The 1,041-nt window shown below is 53.9% G+C and overlaps 1 protein-coding gene across 1 annotated transcript in view; it reads right to left on the bottom strand.

Moving 5' to 3' along the window:
* The window catches only part of LOC111528217 (putative pregnancy-specific beta-1-glycoprotein 7), a 9,329-nt gene extending 8,910 nt beyond the window's left edge, over positions 1–419 (bottom strand). The window contains 1 exon segment of the mRNA XM_026447335.1: positions 356–419. Coding sequence (XP_026303120.1) covers positions 356–419 — 64 coding nt within the window.
* Positions 420–1,041: the final 622 nt, after the last annotated feature.

The following is a 1,041-nucleotide window of genomic DNA, read 5'->3' as shown; positions in this document are numbered from 1 at the left end:
TTTTTTGTGAGATGGAGTCTCATACAGTCTCCCAGGCTAGTGTGCAGCATTGCAATCTACGCTCACTGCAACCTCTGCCTCCCGGGTTCATGGAAATCTCCTGCCTCAGCCTCCCGAGTAGCTAGGATTACAGGAGCACACCACCACACCTGGTTAATTTTTTGTATTTTTAATAGAGATGGGGCTTCCCTGTATTGAGCAGACTCGTCTTGAACTTCTGGCCTCATGATCCACCCACCTCAGCCTCCCAAAGTGCTGACTCCTTTTATTTTTTAGAACCCCATCCTCTCCAGGAAACCCCATCCAATCATTCTGCTTCCTCCTCCTGTCCTCTCCCAGGAAGTTCTCTCCTCACCTATGAGTAGAAGCGCCTTCCAGGTGATGTGCAGTGTGCAGGGAGGGGCTGAGAGGGGCCCCATGGCCTGTGCTGCCTGCGTGTTCTCCTCTGTGGAGATGAGCCTGGAATCCAGAAACTTTCTGAGCACAGCCATCAGCTGTGCTGTCCTTCCTCCTTCTGTGCTGAGCCTCTTCCCTGGGCAGGAGAACTTCTCCAGCTCATGGGCGGGGTCTGTGCCCAGGACACCTCTCTGTTCCCTCCCCTCTCACTCCCGCCTCCTTGTCCCTCCTTCTCTTTTACCCTTTGTCTGTGTGTCAGGTCCCTGGGAATTGTGGAGGCCTCTGCCTTCTTCAGCAGTGATTCTGTCAACAAACCTCTGCACACACTATGTGCAGAAACACAAACGCACACACAAAAGAGATGCACATGGACACATACAGTCACAGACATACCCTGTAGGTTAGGCAAGCACAGTCCTGGGCCTCAGCCTCCTGCTGTCCCCATGGTTCTGGGTCAGGGTGCACTTTCTTTCCCTTTGCCCTCTTTCATCCCCATCTGGCTCTCCCCTTCAGTGCAGGAGGCTGGAGCTGCACCAGGTCCCTGTCACAGGGACACCCCATTGTGCTGTGGGTGAGCTGTGTGTTGCCTCGTGACAGAGACCCTTCCTTTCTCTAATTGTGTCTAGCTTGGCTGCAGCTTCCAAG

This window comes from Piliocolobus tephrosceles, chromosome 21 (assembly GCF_002776525.5).
Source record: "Piliocolobus tephrosceles isolate RC106 chromosome 21, ASM277652v3, whole genome shotgun sequence".
NCBI classification, from domain to species: Eukaryota; Metazoa; Chordata; class Mammalia; order Primates; family Cercopithecidae; genus Piliocolobus; species Piliocolobus tephrosceles.
The sequence above is the reverse complement of the archived record's forward strand: the minus strand, read 5'-3'. Positions and strand labels throughout refer to the sequence as shown.